General features: G+C 32.6%; 1 protein-coding gene across 2 annotated transcripts; it reads right to left on the bottom strand.

Moving 5' to 3' along the window:
• Nucleotides 1-507: 507 nt before the first annotated feature.
• LOC132050616 (uncharacterized) lies at nucleotides 508-6497 on the bottom strand. 2 transcript variants are annotated; one of them, XM_059441961.1, is made up of 9 exons: nucleotides 6250-6497; nucleotides 6019-6135; nucleotides 5116-5428; nucleotides 2560-3010; nucleotides 2203-2302; nucleotides 2007-2066; nucleotides 1642-1725; nucleotides 1451-1558; nucleotides 508-1165 (listed from the first exon to the last, which is right to left on the bottom strand). In XM_059441961.1, exons 1-9 carry the CDS (start codon nucleotides 6319-6321, stop codon nucleotides 851-853), a joined length of 1620 nt encoding a protein of 539 aa, XP_059297944.1. In that variant the 5' UTR covers nucleotides 6322-6497; the 3' UTR covers nucleotides 508-850. The 2 variants fall into 2 exon arrangements, with proteins under 2 accessions (XP_059297944.1, XP_059297945.1); XM_059441962.1 differs by having other exon boundaries at nucleotides 509-1165; nucleotides 2560-3007; nucleotides 6250-6495.
• Between the last annotated feature and the right edge of the window lie 11510 nt (nucleotides 6498-18007).

Genomic DNA, 18007 nt, shown 5'->3' with positions numbered 1-18007 from the left:
TTGTCTCAAAAAGAGTGTCTTTTTCTATATTTAGTAAGTTCGGCTTTTCAAACATCTTACATGACAAGTTTTAAAACCACATGATTCAAAGAATATTTTAGTACATACCCGTATCTTTAATTTAGGACCACAAAATTCAAAAGTCTCTTTTTATTCTTAAACTTTGTGCGTAGCCAAACTAAGATATTAAATTGCAAATGATAGCTAATAATGGTAATAGTTGAATGTGTTGATTAACAGTTATGGTTGTTGTGGATGATCTATGGTGGCATTGTAGGCGGTGGTAGTTGAGAATGGTGGACGAGTGATGAATGATGATTAGGTTAATGAGTATATAAAAGTGAGATGGTGGTATTTGATAATGATGATTGCAAATGATAGCTAATAGTGGTAATAGTTGAATGTGGTGAATGGTTGTTGTGGATGATCTATGGTGGCAGTCAGTCATTTTTGTAGAGATCCTTGCATAAACATCTTAATGACATTAAAATCTTCTTATAAATATTTGAGTTAATGGTCAAAACAACACCTGAACTATCACTTCACTCCAACTATTGATTGTTTCTTTTTCTACCTAAACTATCACCATCTATGTATTAAAACACACCTCAAAGCTGATTAGATCAACTATCAGCTATTCTCTTTTTCTACCAGAACTGTCAACTAGGTGTGTTTTATTACATAAATGGTGATACATCTTAACCAACCACATTTAGTGGTTGTGAAATTTTTTTCTTTTAAAAATACAAACACTCTTAACGATTAAAATCCACACTTAAATATCAAATAAACTTAATGATTGAGATCTGAATTATTAAGATTTAAGACTTTTTCTCGACTGTTGTTATGTTCACAGGGGGAGCAAGTATCGGAATTCCGAGGCGTAAGGTTGAACCTCTATCATCTTAGCAAGAGAAAGAGATTTCTTTTCCCCGGCGCCAAGGCATTCCATCATCGACCTTTTCAGAGAGCAAGAGCTTGGCAATTGGCTGTACATCCATTCGACTAGCGATTCCATATCATCTGCAAAGTCCTTCATGTGCCATTGCATTAGTTTTGGCACCAATATCTTCTTCTTACTTGTCACTCCCACTGAAGCTTCCAAATATTCCATTTTTGCTCTCTCCAGCTCGTTCGTAACTTCATCTGGTCTGTAGATCCTTAGCTGCAACAACACAATATCGATAGTTAGCACTAGGAACTTGCATTTACTATTCCTCTGCCACAATTTATGTGGAAGTATTTGATTGTGCACCTGTTTAACATGAAAGGAAGACTTTTGAAAATTGTAATCTAAAATAAGCCATAGATATTTGCGTGACTATAAATCATCTCATTAAGGTTAAAATAGAAAGTTTAAAGTCAAATTTATACTATAAATAGAAATGTATCATTCTTTTTGGAATTGACTAAAAAGGAAAGAGTGTCACATAAGTTATAATGAACTTACAGCTGGTGAAGACCAGCTTCCTCGACATAGTGAAAACGTGACATTAGGTTCTGGATACTCGAGACCATAAGCATTCCTCAGAAATCTTTCGTTGTCATCTCTCAAACCCTTTAAAATCCGAAACGATTTGAATTCATCAAGGAAGAGCATGATGAAATTAAGATCAAAATGTAGAGCTGTTGTGTACTCACATGTTCAGCGTCCCTTGGATGCCTAAGGATAAAATGTTCAATGGCCAACGCGTTAAGTACAACACCACCAACATTGATCGCAGCCTGTAAAATACAAGATGTCATGATCGATTTAGTCCATCGATGAATAATTAAGTTTTATTGTCTTTGTATCTTAGTGTACCTTTCTGATTCAACCTTTACAAAGTTTAAAACCAAAATGTTTGAATCAAGTACTTTAAATCCTATATTAAACAGCAAAATCTATTGCTAATCCTATTTGGCTATGGATTATCAAAAATCGTATTAGCTACGTGCAATTAATTGACGAAGTTCGTAGCTAATTGCATTGTTAATTTTTGTAGTGAAATAAACAATGTGCATACCTTATTCACGAGAGACAGTTGTTCCTCCTCTGTAGAGGGCAAACCGTGTTGCAGAAATGCCTGGATTGAGGATAAACAATTAGTTGTATCATCAGTTATTACTATTATGCATCAATATTTGAAGGTTTTTCTATTAATTCTTTTTCAATATTTATTTTCACTAGAATAGAAGAAGGCTTAACATGTCTTACAGTACATTCATTATGCAGATGTTATAGACATTGATCCAAAATGCCAACTTCTGCTTGTAGGTCAAGCAAGTAAGGTCCAAATTGTTAAATTTTTGCACCATAGACCTATAAAATTTCGATAAGACGAGAAAAAATTAGAAAAGACAATGTCAATTTATTATTTTTGACGAGAGTGATGAAGAAATCTTTCACTACTAAGCAAAAATAGGAATTAGCGACAAACAAATTCTGTAGCTAAACAACAAAATACGTTGCTATTCCTGTGTAGCGATAGATTATCAAAAATATATATTAGCTACGAGCAATTTAGCGATAAAGTCCGTAGCTAATTCCATTTTTTTGTAGTGGAATTTGAAAGGTACCTCAACTTTCTCATCTCGAGAAGACATTCCGGTATATGGCTTGTGTTGAGAGAAGTTCTTGAGACTTGGATGAAATTCTTGTAAGATCCGATCTCTCGATGGCTTCCATCAGTGTCTAGCAATATCCCATAAGGATCAAGATTTGATGCGTAATCGTTGAATAAGAACATCGTGGGAGCATCGGTTGCTGCTGTACAATTTAATGAGGTTTTGCTGCATATGAAGCTGCTTTTTGATTTCTTGGAAGAAATTAGAGATTGTTTTACCATAGCAGCAGTGGATGACCCTTTACTCTCTAGTGATGCCTTGTTCAACTTGAGATATATACTTATTAAGCACTTGATTACTTCTTCCGACAACTTATTTGGCTTCTCATTTTCTATTTCTATATCTGGATCGCTGTGTCTGCGGCTTCTTGAACCTCTGGAACTACTCTCGACTATTTCCGCTGCTTAATTCCACACCAAAAATTGATAGTGTTAATATATGTAAAGGTATGTTATTATATTTGGATGCTAGTAGATATTTTCTTAGTAGAGAATTGTGAAAAACATTAGGAAATTTATGAGACTCCGAGTAACTAATTTTTTTCAAATTGGTATCAGAGTCTCTATGATCTTGATAGAGATTCAAATAATTTACTGTTAATAGGGGGTGGTGACGGCCAATGTGTGTCGCCCGCCGAACCAATATCGACGGGCTAATGATATATGCATGAAAAACAATGATTCAGAGAAGAATTGAGAAACACATTACAAGTTTAATCATGAGGAAACAAATATAATAAAAGAGGAAGAACCTCTTGTTTAAAGTCGGCGAGAAGTCAAGAAAAGACAATTGAAAGTTAGTGAAAGGTGCTCAAAAATACAAAAACAGATTTGGAGTTGATGTCAAGGTCCATTAACAAACTGGAAGTTTATTACAAATGAATCAACAATAGGGAGTTTTAGACCACTGATTCAACAATAGAGAGTTGGTGATAAAGTGCATCGACAATTGGAAACTCGAGACAAGTGTTTCAACAATTGAAGGTTGATGATAAGCGTATCAACTATAAAAAAAAATTAGCAGTTCATGACAAGGACATTAATAGAAAATGAAGGCTAGTGACGAGTGCATCAACAAAAATAAAGTACATACAGGTTAAATTGAGTTAGAACCTTATATGATCGCTCAACTTTGTGTAATTGGCGACCATAGTCATTCAACTTTGTTTTGTGTTCCAAAAGTCACTCAACTTTGAGTAAGTGACCTATATAGTCACTCAACTTTCTTTTATTTTCCAACACTCAACTTTGGGTAAGTGGTCCCTATAGTCACTCAACTTTGGGTAATTGGCCTCCATGGTAATTTTAGCCGAAAAATATGATTTCCAGTATATATTTAATGACGTGGCAGTTATAATTTATTTTTAGAAAAATATCTTTAAAAAAATTAATAATTAGATTTATTTATTTATGATTCAGTTCATCATAATTAGTGCATATAATACTAAAGTTTAGGATATTATTCATCATTAATATATAAAAATGATGAACTTAGACAATATATCTCAAGTAATTTTGTAAGGCATAAATAATAATTTTAAAAAATATATTATTCTAGGAATATAGAATTCTATCTTGATGACATATCCCCTCCTTCAGCCTCAATTTCATCTTCACTATTACTAACAGAATCTTCACCGGGGAATTCTCCAATAGCCATTTTGGTCAAAAAATTCTCAAATTGTAACTTTTTAAAAAAAATTTATTTATATCTTGCAATATTACTTGAGATATATTGTTTAAGTTAATACTTTTATGTTTTAATGATGAATAATATCTTAAACTTTAGTATTATATGCACTAATTATGATGAATTAAATCCTAAATATATAAATTTAGTTATTGATCTTAGTTTTTTAAGATATTTTTTTAAAAAATAAGTTATAACTTCCACGTCATTAAATATGTACCGGAAATTATATTTTCAGCTAAAATGATTATGGAGGCTAATCACCCAAAGTTGAGTGACTACAGAGGCCGATTACTTAAAGTTGAGTGACTATAGAGGCCACTTACTCATATTTAAGTGACTTTTAGAAGACAAAACAAAGTTGAGTAACCTAAGGAAGACGAAACAAAGTTGAGTGATTATGATGGTCAATCAGCCAAAGTTGAGTGATCATACAAGGTTCTAATTAACTCAGGTTAAGTTGCACTCATTTTCGTTTACAATGCCAAGTGAAAATAAGTTACTGTAAAATCCTTTCTAGTATAAATTAAGTTGAACAATAGCATAGAATAATTGGCTTTACCATTGTGGGAGAAATTGTGTGGAAGTCCATAGAAGAACCTACAGAAGCTCTTCTATCTTTTCAAATTTTACATTGTATCGCCGCCCTCCAAGATAATAGCCGATAAATGTATATTTTTTGTATATTAATGCATAGATATACATAATATACATATTTTATACATAACTAGTGTATATTTTTGTATGTATAGTTAGCAGTTATAATTATTTTCGGCGAGCGGCCAAATATGTAACTTTCCCAAGAATTAATTGACTTACCAGTGAGGTTAACTGGGCAAGAAATGACATGGAAATCAATGGAGGAACCAACAGAGGCTCTTCTTTCTTTTCGAATTCGATATTGTTTTCTAAGTTGTTGATAGTTTTGTGATCTGTCAGGCCGGGGAGGAGGTAATGGCTTTGAAATTAGTCGTTCATGCTGCTGTTGGTGCACTTGTTTAAACTGCAACATTTCCCATCTTTCTGCCAACTCTTTCTCTCTATATAGCTTTAGCTTTAGCACGTCGACTTTCCTCTCTAGCCAAACTATCTCTTCCTCTGCCATAACCACTTCTTCCAGCAGATGTTGAACCTGCAGTGACGGATCCAGAATTTTAAATTTATGGGTGCTCCATTAAAAAAAATCGAACGAGTGTTCCAACAAATATAGAGAAGTCTTGACAAGGTTAGACAGTTTTTAAAATTTTCTTTTGTGGCGTTATTACAATTTGCAATAGAGTTGAACCTGCTGGCTGCAACATTCACTCAATTTCTTAATTGATTTTTTTTTTTTTTTTTTGGGAATTAGCTATGTACTTTGTCGCTAATCCGTTGCTAAATGTCTCTTAGCTGACAAAATTTTATGATAATCCGTTGCTAAATAGTATTAGCGACGAATTTTGGATTTTAGCTATGAAATTTGTTTGTTGCTGATTTCTGTTTTTAGTAGTAGTCTATCTATCTCGATCCAAAAATGAAAATTAAAGAAGAAACACTACCAGAAAATAGCTAATTTTCGACAGACATTCCGTTAGAAATTTGGGTCGTTGCTAAAGGGGTTTCAGAAGGAAATGCCATCGGACACGTTACCGATGAGCCAATTTTCCAAAGGATTCTATTGAAAATTTCGTTTAAAAAAATTAGCGATTTTTTGATAGTGAAAGAAGCAGAAGATATATATACCCGACGAGGTAGGGTGGAGAGGCAGGGGAAAGAGCCAACTGTTGGTCTTTGTAATGCATGTTGCAAAACTGTTTTCAGTTGAAGTTGTCCATCTAATTCTTGTCGCAGTTCCTCAACCTGTTATATATATCGATCGAAACAGTTAACTATATACGACCATTATATTCAATCAAGAAGAACAAACTAAATTAAAACCAATTCGATATACGTTGTACTAATACATATAATTACCTCTTCTTCAAGAAGTAATTTTTTCTGTTTATCGTCGCCTGGCTGCATCAACAAGTCTTCGAATTTCATCATTCAAAATGAATTTTTTTGGAACAGAATTCAAAACATTTAACCAAGCTGTGTGAATATTTGGTGCATCTACATATTTAAGATATGATAATAATTAATGCAAAAGAAAACTGCAAAAATGAAGAATGAATTGAACGTGAGTTGCACCTATAAACTTCAAGGACAGAGAGGTGAGACAGACGTGATGTCCATGAACTGTTTAAATATTCAACCGTTTGGTAGAGTTCGATACTTCTCTGAGCTTTGACCTTTATAATCACGAGCAAAATAGTACCTATAAATATCGGTAGCATCTTATTTGACTTTGAAATATTAATATATGTGAGCTAGAATTTGAGGCATATGAGTTTGATTTTCTAATTCTTTGAAGTCACTAAGTTCTAATTTAATTTATAGAATATCCAAAGACCCCCTAAATTTGACACGTTTATTTGACCCCCACCCCCCAACCCAAACTATACTTGGTCCTAATTATTACCCTCTGTACTTGGCTTTTCTATAATCGTTATCTCCTCAAACAATAACGGGTCCTAATTACCCCCGTATATTTGACTTTTCTACAATAGTTACTCGATCACAAGAAAAAATGAAAAAAGAAGAAAAAATTGGTAGTTGTATTTTAATTGAGGAATATGAAAGATATATGAAGCGAGATAAGGAAATAGCCATTAGAATGACTAAATATAAAAGAGAATGGTATTTTAAATTCTTTTACACATCAAATTAATATACTGTGGTTGTTGTTTTACATTCATATACGCCAAACGTCATTTGGAATGACTTGAATTTTGAAAAACCCAAATAGATGAGGTAACTAAGACCAAACATAGTTTAAGGGGGATTCTGACAAACATGCGTTCCTACGTACGGACTTGGCTCCTCTCCAGTAGTATTCTCTCCATTTCGTCCAGTTGAGCATTTAGATTTTTGTAATGTATCCCATTAATATTTTAAAGACCAAGATTTGATTTATCTTATTAACTGTGGTTAAGTTACTTCTTTCTCTTGTTCAAGAACCCAAATTCACACCCATTTCATCGTCCTCTTCTCCTGTCCTTTTTAGAATTGCAACTAAACCTTAACAATTTGGCATCCGTGCAAGAGCTTTTCGTTTATAAAGATTGTAGGTTGATAGGTTGAATTTGAACTTACACGTCTTGTTTTGAAATGAGTTTTTAGTATCTAGTGGGTGAATCTAATGAGTAAAAGTGAATCAACTGAATGTTCAACCCATTTTTTAATTCTGAAACTCTTTTCTCACTGGTATTTACCAGGTAGTCATAAAAGAACAGGACAAAATTAAAGAAGACAAAACAAAAAAGAGACTAGATGTAATACTCGAAAAATTGAAAATGTTGGCAGTCCATAAGGATATTGGAGCTCACTATAATTTGTAAAAACTTCATTCAATGAGACTTGTGTTTGGATTCATAGTATGGACAGAAAAGAGTCTGATTTTACTACCCCAATACTAAGAACGAAAGATGTTTTTTACATGTTGATTTTTTTTTTTTTTTCCGTATCTCTAAATATGAATTGTCTTTTTTACTTCTACCAATTTAAGTAAATCCTGGATATAATTCTTGCCAACCTTGATTCTCTTCTGAGAAAGGAATTAAGAAACTGAGAAAAGAATGCGAAGAAGGATGCTGATGAGAGTCTTGGATTTTGAACATAGGTAATTAAGGGAGGAAGAGAGACTATGTAAACCGGGGTTAATACTAAACAGATCTTGGTCATTAAAATTTTAATGAAACACATGTTAACAATCTAAGTAGCTACTGGACGAAATGGAGAGAAAATCACTGGAAAGGAGCCGGTTCCTGTTCCTACTTTAAACGGTACAATTGTTAAGGGTTAAATGTTTTCTTGTTTATTTTAGTTGGCTTAACAGTTGCTATATGTCATAAGCTTCTTTATTTGATATAAACTGCTTTATAGGTGTGTTTGATATGGCGGAAAATATTTTTAGGGAATTTGTTTTTTTGGAAAATAGGTGTATTTTTCACTTATTTTCAAGTGTTTGGTATGTAAGAAAAAAATATTATTTCAAAAACATTTATATGTAATCTGATCTAGAAAAATACTATGGACGTGAGATGAGGTAGGGAGTGGGAGCTCGCGTGGAAGAGGAGGGAGGGGGGGGGGGGAAGATAAGGGTTGGGGGTTGGGGCTGTTGGTGGGTGGATTGGTGACAATATAATAACTTTGTAAGGCCCCTTATGAGATTTGTTTTCCCTCCTCATTTTTAAGAAACTTGATTTTTTATAGAAAATATTTTGGCCAACAAACATGGAAAATTAGAAATATTCTCATACCAAACACACCCTATGTTACCACTTTACATAAACCGTCATGTATAGAGTTACATTTCACTTCTTCTGCTCCTGAAAAATTCACACTAATCACACACTTAAACGCAGAGGCGTATGTAGCCTATAAGGTTGGGGTTCAATTGAACCCCAAACTTTGGATTCGGAACCTAAATTTATGTGTAAAAAATTATTAAAATTGCAATAGATAGTAGATATGAACCCCTAACTTTAAAAATATAATGGGTTCAATGCTAAAAATCTATAGATTGAACCCATAAAATTTAAATCCTGGATCCGCCTCTGCTTAAACGGCTACACGGTCCGCAGACCACAACTGTGGTCTGTGCATAATTGCAAACATAGGAGGCTTAATTCCCTTGACGTACTAAATCCATTAGTTTAACTTATACTTTGTCCAAGTGGGTTCCCAACCCAAATTGACGTTTATCATATTCTATGTGCCTTATTTGAAGGAAGATTGTGCGAAGATGTAAACTATTTGCTCTAATTAATTAAACTTACGAGGGTGGCTATGATCACTAACTTTTTTTTAACGATATTTGTACTGGTAAAAAAATTACACATGCCCGAAGCATGCCTCGAACACACGTTAGTTAATCATTATATTTTGTCATTCACTACATTCAACAATAAATGTTATGTAAAAAGAGTTCTTGGAGACTCTAATATAATGGAAGAAATACTAATATTTTACAAAACAAGAAACAATATCGGGCTTATTCATCTGCTTGACAAAATAAAATAAAAGTACTTATTTATCTGCTTGATAATAGAATAAAAAATTAATAATAAAATTAAAATAATATCAGGACATTATGAAAAAAGAAATACAACAAAAACAAAATAGGGTCTAGAGAAGGAGTGTTCGACGGGTTTGGGAAATTTAATGGGTTGCAATTGGGTAATTTTACTTCATGGGTTATAATTGGGTTTCGGCCCACAACAGCCCATCAGAAAAATCTGGGTCATTTGCACTTTTGTCACTATTTTGTGCTGGTCTATAATTTTTGTCCTTCAAATGGACTGTTCTTTAATTTTTGTCCTTCAAAATCGAACTTATGCTTCGAAGGGCATAAGTTACACATCATAATATACACAAGTTATTCCAACGCTTTTAAAGAACTTATGTCCCACTACGCATAAGTTCAATTTTGAAGGATTAAAATTAAACTCTAGTCCATTTAAAGAACAAAAATTAAAGACCAATCGATTTCAAGGAAAACCATGCAATTCCATGCTAAATATTGGGAGGGCTAGGGGGGTTAGAAGATTTAAATAATTTTGGATTACTTATGCCAGTGCCAGGATTGGGAGCTGGTGGCCGAACGGGACGCCATTGCAGAGATGGTAATAAAAGTTGTTCATTTGCCCTCCATATTACAGCTTCTTTTCCATCATGTGAAAGAATTCGAGCAGCCTCGTTTTGTTTAGTGCTTAGAAGAAGCAAAAACAATAGTAGTATGATTTTACTACATGTAGAATCTAAAATGTTACTTTGTAGTTTCATTCTTGATTTTGCCGTAGTGATAATATGAATGATCGATTTGCCTTATATGACTGATACTATTAGCATATAAAGAATTTAAACTAAGGAATGATATATCGTTGGCTGTCGAGGAGGAATTATTGAGGATTATGATTATGGTGAAGGCTGTCGAAATTGGCTCTATATTTATAGTGATTGAAAATAATTAACGTGTTAGCAAGACTTCAAACATTCCCTAGTTTTTAATTTCAAGTAAAAGTTTTGACCGTTGACTTCAAGGGTTTATATGGAAAAGAAAAAGAAATGGAAATTGAACTTGTTGTACAAGAGAAAAAGATTATAAGAAAAAGTAAAGGGATACAAAAAAATGAAAACACACGGGATTAAAACAAAATGTAGAAGTCAATTACGTTTGATTCATGAATATGGACAAAACTAAAACTTAGTCATATATATATATGGTCTATTTTGTGGATTCAAATAATTGATAAAAGGAAAAAAAAAAAAAAAAAGAGTAAGAGTTTTGTTCATTTTCTCTCTAGATTTAGAGAAATACCGTGACCCCTGCCTAGCTTGGTTTTTTAAGGGGGAAACTGATTTTAGATTAAATTACAAAATTTAAAGATATGTCCAATACGAACTTTAATTCAAATGTCAAAATCATTTTTCTACATATTTTGAAAGTCGTTAACTACACCTTTCTTCTTTTTTCAATTTGTAGGTATTAATTAATTTAGGAACTGGGGAATTATATTTCGAGTTATATTACTTTAATTTGCTCCATATATTTAGTCGTTGTAGCAAAGTAATTAATTTAATTGGATAGTCAAACGTAAAGAAGAGGTAAACCATATATAAAAATAGAAAGGAAAAGAGAAGGACATTTCTGTTATTAAAAGATATAATTTTGTTAAACTTCCTTAGAAGGGAAAATTCTAAATTATTCTTGTAGTCCTATGCTCCTAGTTTACTTATATGACACCGTGTCATTCCATATCGAAGTTGGCTGAGGTTTCAAATTTTTGTGCAAGAAAAAAAAAAATATATATATATATATATATAGAGAGAGAGAGAGAGAATTTAAGTCACACATACTAACCGCAAAATAATTCTTTACACTATCAATTTCTTACGAACAATTTCAGATTATTAATTCAATTTCTCATGAACAATTTATTTGTAATTTTGGATGACCTAATAGTATAATATTGTTTTATGATTAATGAATTGAATTAATACATTAGAATGATTGAGGGAGTTGGGAAATACAAGTCTCATACGAGAATAACACGAGTGTAGTGAGGGGCGGATCTAATATTAGACGGCGTAAGGATTTACGTAAATTCAGAAGCTTTTACTCAAACTCTATGTTTATATTAAAAAATTCACTACATATATATAGTGATATTCATATCCTTGAGTAAATCTCTATAAGAGGTATTAATTGGTAACCGAGTAAAGATTGTAACTAATTTGTTTCCACAAGTCAAATAGTTTTGACATTGTAAATGATTTGTATACTGTCAATTTATATAATTATTTGAATGCAAAATAAAGTTTAACTTATGTGCAGCAATATTGTAGAGTTATTTTACAACATCAATTTAAGTTACTTGCAATAGTAGACAATTATTGATAATAGGATTTAGTTATAAATATTGAAAGTATAAAGATTTTCTATATGAACATTATAGTTTCACCTATTATAACAAGTTAGCTATTTATAAATATTGAAAGTATAAAGATTTTCTATATGATCATTATAGTTTCACCTGTTATAACAAGTTAGCTATCACTTTTATTAAATTATTAATAATGTCTAATGATAAAGAGTTACAAGTAATTCCTTGTAAATGACTTGATTGTATAAAATATTTTATTTAGCGTCGTCAGGCATATTTTATTCAACCGGTTGACCCGGAACCGGAACCGGTTGGCAAACCGACCAGTTATCGATTTTCGAACCGGTAAAGTTGACGGTTACCGGTTAACCGGTACCGGTTAGCCGGTCGGTTTGGCTCTAACCGGCCCGGAACCGGTACCCTTCTACCAAACCGGTAACCGGTTAGCCCAAAAATGTACTTTTTTAATTATTTTTTTTTTGCTTAATTACGTATTTTACACATAAATTAACACTATAGTTTATTATTTTGTGTATATATATATATAAGTTTTATATATATCCAGGTTATAAGTATTAAGAAACTCAAGATTGTATATTTTTAACTTCAGTAATATATATATATATATATATATATATATATATATATATAACTAACAACTAACAACTCGAGTATTATAAAATTCAAGATTGTTTTTTTTATAAGTATATATCTTTCTATTTTATAACTTAAGTATATGTATATTATAAGTATGTTCTAAGTATATTGTAGGTATATATTTTTAAGTTATATGTATTACTTAAATTTTATATTTACTAATAGCTCATGAGTATTATAAAATTCAAGATTGTATATTTATAAATATATATAGCTATAACTTTCTATTTTTTAATCTAAGTAGATGTATATTATAAGTATATTGTAGATATAAGTAAGCATACGAACACAAGTAAATAGAAAAAAGCTAAATGAGCCATAATTTTTATTCATTAATGGATAACATTTATTTGCAAGTTGTAATTTTTTTTAACTTGCAAATAATACATGAGCTGCAACTAAGTCGTACAAGAATAAAATTACATTGTAAGCACCATTTCGCTAATTTCATCTATATTATATTCATGGATATCTTCCATGTCTTCAAATTGATCCGCTGCACTTGCTATTAAAAATTATATCTCTTCCTCTTCGCCTTGCCTTGCCTCTAGCCTTTGGTTGCGCCGCTCCGATTGAATCCAATCGCAAATGCAAACTAGTACTTGCATGCTAAATCTGGATAAGGAGTATCTATGGTCTCCAATTTATTGTCTTCCTGGGTTAAATGCACTTTCTGAGGCCACAGTTCATATTTGAATATTAAGTATATCTTGAGCCATTCTTGCAAGTACGGGATAATTCACCTTGAATTTCTTCCACAATCCTAAGACATTCACTTCGGGCACGGTCATTTGCACCAATGGTTGCAACAAATAAAAGTAAAATACATCAAAGTTTGCAGTAGTTTGAGTAGTAGAAGAAGACATTCTCCGAAAACACCTAAACTCGACATGCCTTTTTCTTTATTTAGAGAAGTAGAAGTACTAGGTGGTGGAGCAACGGGAGTAACACTTTCTTCCAACTTAGAATAATATTTGAAAACTTTTTTCAGCTCAATTTCTATGGCTCTCTCGGCCTCAAATTGTGATGGTTCCTCGGTGGTAATTTCTAAATATTCATAAATTTGTCTAACCAATTGAATGGTATAAGAAGTTTTAAGACAAGGATTTAAAATAGAACCCAATATGAATAAATTAAAGTTGGAATGGGAAAATAATACTTCTTAAATTTTTCCCTCATAGAATGAATAACCGCTTGATAACTCCGTTTTGCCTTATACTCAAATAAAACTCTAGCTATTTCGGCCAAGTATGCTAAAATTTCGGTAACCGCGGGATAAAATTGTCTAGAAAAAGCAAGAGTAGCATTATAAAAATGTTCTAAAAGTTCTTTACATTCCAAAACATCTTCCCAATCGCTATCAAATAACCACTCAAAACCTCTTTATTGTGATTGTTGTGAGTATTTTGTATGGCAATCCTATATTCATATGCTTGTTGCAACATAATGTAAGTGTAGTTCCACCTAGTATCAACTTAAATTTGAATTTTCCTAGGTCTAAAACCAAGACTCTCATATTGATTTTTAAAATCTCTCATTTTAGCCTTACTTGAATTACAAAAAAGAAAAGCAATCGCATCTCTAATCTTTTGAATAGGATCATCAAATAAGGAAAGACCATCTTTAACAATCAAGTTTAAAATGTGACAACTACATCTTACATTAAAAATATCCGCTAGTGGAGGTTTTAATTCCCTTTTTATAAGGCCAACCGCGCTTGTGTTGTTAATAGCATTTTCTAAAGTAACACAGAGTGTTTTTTTGTAAATTTGAATTTTTTTTATAATAGTTGTTATTCCCTTTACTAAAAATTTACCGTCATGACGACCCTTCCCTTCATCATATAAGTAAGCTATAATTCTTGTTTGCATGACCCAATTATCATCTATCCAATGACATGTAATAGCAAAAAATTCTAACTTATTAAGACTAAGACCAATATCGGCGGTAAGGAAAATATTACAATTTAAAGAACTAAGTGCGTGGCTCAAATAAAAACTATCTTTTTTTTTTTTTTTATATATAAATCAATAATATCCGCTCTACAAGTACTTCTAGGAATATTCTCAAACATCGAATTATAACTATGTTAAATATAAGTAACAAAAACAGGCCTCGAAGGAAAGGAAAATGATAAACAATCATAAGCTACCATTTTAGCTATCTCTACACGGTCTTTCTTTTTGTTGTAACTAAAAGTTTTTCCGGTATGTGGGTCTATTGTTCGTTGAGTACCCCTATGGAACCCGTTCCCTCTACCCAAGTGTCCTTATGTATAGTCGCTAAATGAGTCCTTAATGAACCCGTTCCCCCATCCTTATTATTCCTACATTTGAATTGAAATATTTTTTTTTTTTACATAAATTACATGTGACTATTTCTTTCTCCCTATCTCTAGTCATAAAATTTCAAACTTTAGAGGTTGGCGTATGAATTTTTGTTGTGATTGTGACTGTTGTGGTTGTTGTATATCTCCTATCGATTTTTTCGATGATTGTGTTTCGTCATCAATGTCATCATCATCAATAACTTCATTATAGGTTAGGCCAAATCGGTGTTCTAATGCTTCATGATCTAAAATTGGATTATTTTGAGTAACGTCAACTTGACCTATCATATACGCCTCTGTTTCCGGCACAAATGTTTCCTCCATATTCCCCCCCCCCCCCCCCACTACTACCGCATCTTCTAACTCTCTTAGACATAATTAAATCGCAAGCAAATAAATTGCAATTTAGAAAAGCCGCGTCCGATAAGTTCATACCTATATTGATAAAAAAAAGACACAATTGCATAGAGTTTAACCTTAGTTTGAAAAACATGATAACAATTTAGAAGAAGAAAACCTTTTAACCATTCTGGATAAGTGGGAATGATTTTTAGGAAGAAAACTTACCACTTGCTTAACAATTGTTTTCCACTAAAAGCTTCACGTGACAATACCATTAATTACCAAAAGTTCATCATCCTATTCTCCATCTACCTTCGCCTCACCCTTATCTCCATCTACGTTCGTCTCGCTGGTATCACCATCTACCTTTGCCGATTTCTTCACTTCATCCAAAAGCTTTGTTACACTACGAGGTAGTTTGGCTTCAAGTATGTCAAGATCCTTTCAAGTATATTTTTTGTGCTCTTCCAACTCCATTTTGATTATTTCCCTTAAATTAAACATCATCGTTGATTTGGCTTCCTCCATCTTTTCATAAGTCACCATCTTCTCTATCTCTTTTGAGTTCTCTTCGACTCGTTTTTGTATTGGATGATTCTTTCATTCATCAATTAATTTTTCTTGTAAATAAGCGCCATGCAAGCAACAAAGATTTGAAAAGCTTTGCCAATAGAGTTTGTAGTCCAGTTCAAATTAGTTTTCTCCTTAGCACTCAAATACTTGTGTCTTTTCTTCTATAAATGCATGCCCATTATCCTTTGTCTTTATTTTTGTCTTTGAGCTTCTCATATTTCCAACTTCTTCCTTCATAGCCACTTTTGATATCTAAAGCTCGATCAAATACCTAGTAAGCTCAAGATGACCTTATATTTCACTTTGTAATTTAAGTATCTTTCCTCTTTTATTTAAGCGCTTAACAGAAATTCAAAAATTTATCTAACCACAACATAGATACATAATTTTTGTCATTTGAGATAAAATAAGAAAGTAAACAACAATTTCTTAGAAGTAAGGACTAGTATACTATAAGTTCTTATAGGATTTCTATAATTTTATTATAATTCATATATATTTTCCTTTGTTGTAACCGAATGTTAAAAAAATGTACATCAACTGGTTAGGGTAGTGTTCTAGTTGAAGCTAGCTGGACTGATCAAATGAGTAAGAATAAAATTAACAATGTTTGGTTGAAGTTGAAGAACCTTAGACCTGTGTTGAAGCAACGCTACTTAATTCAGAGGGGTGTTAGAAAGAATAGCTCTCATCAGAAGTGAGCTTCAAGATATTCAAAGTGCACTAGTTGATCATTACTCAGATGCACTTGCTGATGCTGAAAAACAATTGGTGCAACAACTTGAGAAATGGTCATTAATTGAGGAGAACATTTTCCAGCAAAAGTCTAGAGCTATGTGGATCAGATTGGGAGATTCTAATAGTAAATACTTCTCAGCAGTGATGAAAGACAGACATCAGAAAAAGCAGATCACTGAACTAACTGCTATGATGGAGCCAGAGGCCATTAAAAAAGAGATCATAAACTTCTACGTATCACTTACGGGATCTGCTGAGGCATATTTAACTGCAGTAAATAAATTGGTAATGAAGAAGGGAAAAGGGTCAAAAATCGCCTACTTTGGAAAAATGGTAAAAATATCTTCGACTTATTTTGGGTCAAAAATACCCCTCTCATCCTTAAAGTTTTCAAATATACCTGTCTTGTGACGGAAATTATCCCCGAAAATAACTTCCGAATCATTATTTAAACCCGTTTCATCATTTAAACCAACTAAATAATAACCCATAAGATCCCTTTATTCCCCCAATTCCCTCAAACTTCAAACCTACGTATTGGGAATAAGGGGATTTTTATGGGTTATTATTTAGTTGGGTCGGTTTAAATGATGGGCGGGTTTAAATAATGATTTCGGTTATTTTGGGGATAATTCCGCACAAGATAAAGGGTATATTTGAAAACTTTGGGCGATGAGAGGGATTTTGACCCAAAAAATGTTCGAGGATATTTTTACCATTTTTTCAAAGTAGAGGTGATTTTTGACCCTTTTCCCAATGAAGAATGGACCAATACTGTCTCATAGTCAACAAAGGGTATTGTGTGCACAGGTGTCAGAACAAGAAATTTATGCAGGTCTGTGTATTATTGCAGATGACAAGGCCCCCTTGTGTGGATGGATTTACTGCTTTCTTTTCCAAGGAGGCCTGGTCTATGATAAAGCAGTCTAATATTCTATATACTCAAGTTGCATGGAACAAAGTGGTCATAATTTGTGGGTAAAGCCGCAAAGCAGTGCCACTAATATGCTACTATATGTGGGACCAAGTTTTAACATATACATTAATAGTGCATAATATCTCATTATCAGGTCATTTTAAAAATAATTATTAATAAGCAATAACTTGCGTTTATAGTGTAAGTTATTTCTTTAAAACAACCAAACAAAGATCATATAAAATTATATAAATTATACTCTACAACATTGGCAGCTGAGATATTGGAAACATATGTGTCCTACTTTACGACAAAGATTATGCCCCCTCTTTCAGGGAGTTTATATCTATGTTTTATAATAAAAGAAATTAAAGAATCTGTTTAACTCTAACTGCACATAAGGCAGTTCAAAAGAGAGAAAAAAAAAAAAAGGAAGAATGATTAAGTCAATGGGAACATAGCCGTGCTACGTGAACTACAATGACGTTACATTGTTAGTGTGTAAAAGTTAAACTCTCTTTTATATGTTGTTCGGTTGAAGAAGGAAGTGGTGGAGGACGAGAAACCTCCTTACGACCTGCAAAGTTCCTTTGTGAAATCTCGCTTGCCATGTTTGTACGAGAATTAGTACCGGGATTTGGCCCGGGAGGACGAACCGGACGCCATTGTAGAGATGGAAACAAAAGATAA

Source organism: Lycium ferocissimum, chromosome 3 (genome assembly GCF_029784015.1).
Source record: "Lycium ferocissimum isolate CSIRO_LF1 chromosome 3, AGI_CSIRO_Lferr_CH_V1, whole genome shotgun sequence".
In the NCBI taxonomy this organism is placed as follows: domain Eukaryota; kingdom Viridiplantae; phylum Streptophyta; class Magnoliopsida; order Solanales; family Solanaceae; genus Lycium; species Lycium ferocissimum.
This window is presented reverse-complemented; position numbering and strand designations above follow the sequence as displayed.